This window comes from Neophocaena asiaeorientalis, unplaced genomic scaffold, assembly GCF_003031525.2.
Source record: "Neophocaena asiaeorientalis asiaeorientalis breed wild unplaced genomic scaffold, Neophocaena_asiaeorientalis_V1.1 scaffold43, whole genome shotgun sequence".
Taxonomy (NCBI): domain Eukaryota; kingdom Metazoa; phylum Chordata; class Mammalia; order Artiodactyla; family Phocoenidae; genus Neophocaena; species Neophocaena asiaeorientalis.
In genome coordinates this window covers 3,033,144-3,037,059 of record NW_020173674.1, presented here as the reverse complement: position 1 = coordinate 3,037,059, position 3,916 = coordinate 3,033,144, and the positions used below count along the sequence as shown (strand labels likewise).

Genomic DNA, 3,916 nt, shown 5'->3' with positions numbered 1-3,916 from the left:
GGGAGGGTGGGGGGGGGCGGGGATGTGGGGAGATGTGGACAGTTTGCCCGCCCTCGGGGCAGCTTCCAAACAGAACCCTGCACTTGACCAAGAGACCAGAAACCCCAGGCTCCAGGATGGCTTCCGGTCAAAACAAAGATCCACCTAAGACATGTGAGTCTGTCTTAAACAACCCCTCCACGGTTGAAGCTTTTCGCTGAAAAACATAGAAAAATCTTCTGTTGGAAAAAACATGCACCTATAAGGCTATAAATGATTTTACTATTCCAGGGGCGGAATCCGGCAGCTGGGAAAACAACTCAGTGGAGATAGTCCTTTACACCCAAGCTCCTAAAGGAGAATTTCTGAGCCCCGTGAGGCAGCCTTGGAATGAAGTGGGAGGAGCGAGGTTCGCAGGGCCCCCCACCACACTCACCGTCCGGCCCACTGTGCTCCCCATTAGAGCAGGACCCGTGGTGAGCAGCCTCGTAGGGCCTGGGGCTGTTTTGGGCCCACATCTCCTTCAGGTCATTTGAGACATAATCAGACAGACATAACCTTAAGGCAGCTCAGGGCCAGTCATTCCTGGAACCCTGGAATTCAGAGGCTGCCCAGAATATAAAAGCTGTTCCAAAGTGGCAAATACGTTTGCACAGCAGAGGTTAGAAGCAATGTCAGAGGAGGTGCTTGGAAAACAGAAGGGCAGAAACTCTTAATGCTCCTAATTTCCATGGAGCCTTCCATCCATCCGACCAGGTGGCATGCCTTCTCTACCTGGCCCAGGACACTTCCGCCAACCGAGCGCAGCTCTGCTTCCTGGGAGAGGGGTGGGCCCAGCAAATGCTCTGCGGCCGTCCCACGCTTCTTTTGTTGACTAGTTTATCAAGGAAACCATCTGATAAGCCTAACAAGCAGGGAAGCTCCTGCCTCTGCAGCCCTCATTTATTATTTAAAACCGAACAACAGCTACGGCAACTTACTGGAGTCTCTCTGTCTCTGCCTCTCTCTCTCTCTCTCACACACACACACACACACACACACACACACACACACGAAGGGGACTCACATCACAACTGCAACCTACAGAAGACGATTCAACCCAGTCTCTCTGCATTTTTATGAGGTTACAAATCGAGTTAACTCATGAAACCACAGCGGGTTTCGGTCTCCACCATGCTGGGTACGCATCCCACGGTTTCAGTGGACGAGAATCCAAAGGAATGCAATTCTTCATCTGAGCCAGGCTCTGATTGGTCAGTAGTAATTTAAATACATCTTTCAACGCATAGAGTGAGACCGACGCACCATGCCTGGTATAAGGTAAAGCACCTTCTGTTTCACGGCTCTCTCTCCTCCAACAGCATCTTTCCTTCCGGGTTTCCAGCACTCTAATAGTCTCCGGAAACACCAAGGAGATCGTGAGTAGAATTGCAGCTCCAAAAGCACCCTTGGAAGGTTAGGCATCGTGGAGAGAAATGGCTTTAAGCCGCCGTCTCGCCATGGCCTGGATCTCCTCCTTTCCAGAACGAACAAGCGTCTGGCCGGCCCCACGGCAGAGGCACCGAGTGCCCGGCTGGACACCATGCACCCATTCTTTCCACCTACAGGTGGATTTCCAGAGCAGGTGAGACAGGGCTGAGGGTTAGCCCTAAGGAATGCTCTTGCAAGAAACATGAACTCCCAACGGGGGCCATCTGCTTACCAAGCCTCTTAGAAATAATTTTTTCAAGGTATAACATAGTCTTTTATTCTTGATATTTCCAAAGGGTAACACATTCCTTTGAAAGTAACACCTAAACGTGCAAAAGGCGGGGAGCTCAAGTGTGCCGGCAGCTTGGTACCTCAGACACACCAACATGGTGACTCCAGGTGAGGCTTGAAGCAGCCGGGCACTCACGTCTAGTGAGATTTTTTAAACGAAGAGGACTCTCCCTCCTTTCACCTACTAGCAAAAGCTAGTTTTCCCAGCGTCTGAGTCTAAAAGTTTCCTTTTTGTACCATCAACTCCAGCCACCCATCTTGCCCAGGCTCCTTGGTGTTGGAAGGCCATCATCCATCCAACCTGTCAGTTACTTCGACTTAAAAATCAACAGCCTCTCAGCCACCAACGCTACAGACCCCACGTGAGCAGCAGCCATAGTACAGCGGTTTCCAGCCTGCCCTCGTGACACAAGAATGGGCCACGGCTCCTCTTGGGTCTATTCATGCAGTCACAACCACACATCCACGCGTGTCCCCGACATCACGGCAACCATCTTTCTCTTCCGTCTACCTCCTACTTCAAGACCAACGGCCGAGTTACATACATTTCAAGCCTCCAAAGAGATAAAGCTACAGTCTCAAAGACAATCCCAACGCACAGTCCTCAGAAGATGGCATCCACCGTGGGTGGAAATAACCAAGCAACCCCGGTCCACGGCAGCCTCCATGCCTGCCCCCAGATCTGGCCCAATGACCATGCTGCCAAGACCACAGACCCCAACCCCACGAGAGTAGGCACTCTCCCCAAGCAGAAAGATATGAACACCGCTGTCCCTACCTCAATCAAGAAGTCCCCAGTCCTCAGTCCAGCTTGCCATGCCACCCCACCTTCATCCACGGACTCCAGGTACTGCAGGGCTGGGAACGCTGGCGTTGGCGTGAACTCTTCGATGGGCGTATCCGCTGGGAAGACAAGGTATACCTCATTACAAGCCTGGGAGATGTTTCCAAGTTGGTAGCCCAGGCCTCCCACGGGACCCTGGGAGAAAGCAGGCCCTTGTATCTCCGTGAGAAGTGGGTGGCCCAGGCCAGCTCTCCCCCGGGAAGGGGCTGATACTCCTGGTCACGGGTCAACACCAACTCAAGCGACGGAGCCAACTGCATTTTGGTGCCACCAACATCTCTCTTGGCCTCTGCGCTGAAAACACAGGATAACGTGCTCCCCTGTCCATGTCTGTATGTACACGCCTGTCATTTTCTTTAAAAGCATCAGTGACTAAACATTTTCAGTTCTATAAATGGAAAAGTTCCCCCCATAACCACATGGAGCTACAGAAACACCACACTGAACTGCTTGCCAAATTTACATCTACGTAGACTAGCAACCAAGGGAATTCAACTTGGAGCGTGGACGGAACAGAACGCTGACCCAGTGGGTGGCTGCAGATCTGGAATCCGCTTATGAATTCTCGCTGTTGGGAGCCCGGCTCTCTGTGGCCACTGTGCGGCCAGCGTCCATGGGAGGGCCGGGCCCCCACTCCTCAGCAGAGCCAGCGTTGGCTTCTGGGCCCCAGAGCTGCAGAGGGAAACTCTAGGGGAAGAGGTGGACTTTCCTGGGTGGTCATGTGAGGCCGGGGGTGGCGGGTGGGAAGAGGAAGACGGCCTCGGTCGGGGGAGGGGAGACATCACACAGACAGTCATGGACACACACGGGGGACAGATGTATCTCTTCTCCCTGCCTATGGACGAGCTGCTGTCAGGGCAGCCCGGGCCTTGAGCAGGTGGGGCTGCCACCGGGGAAGGAGGCCTCCCGGGCCAGCACAGGCGCGGGACCCCCAGCGTGGCACGGAGGCTCCGAGATCAAACTTGCACACGGTTTCCCCACACACGCGGGGCACAGATGTCTCCTCTCAGGGGGACATGATGCCATTTTGTTTTATTCTGAAAGGGAAGACCCCAAGTTCAGGGCTGGCAGTGGGGGCACTGCCGTGGAACACGTTCCTGGAGCCCTCACTGCAGGCCACGTGACACGTATGCTGCCGGCTGGGCCACGGCGGAGGGGACCATCTTGCAAAGTCACCTTAGAGGCGGGCACCCGCACGCCTGCCGCACTCGGAGCTGGGGCCCACTCCCAGAACGGGGCAGTTCTGAGGTGCCCGAAACTCGGGACCGGGTAATTCTGGGCGTCTGAGACCAGGAGCTCCGAAGCCAGCCACGATCAGGCTGAACTGAACCA

The 3,916-nt window shown here is 54.5% G+C and overlaps 1 protein-coding gene across 3 annotated transcripts in view; it reads right to left on the bottom strand.

Moving 5' to 3' along the window:
* The window catches only part of SHANK2 (SH3 and multiple ankyrin repeat domains 2), a 544,903-nt gene that overhangs the window by 155,746 nt on the left and 385,241 nt on the right, over positions 1 to 3,916 (bottom strand). For all 3 annotated transcript variants that reach the window (XM_024749302.1, XM_024749303.1, XM_024749304.1), the window contains exon 17: positions 2,519 to 2,643. In XM_024749302.1, the coding sequence (XP_024605070.1) occupies positions 2,519 to 2,643 (125 nt within the window). The remainder of the gene's footprint in view (positions 1 to 2,518; positions 2,644 to 3,916) is intronic.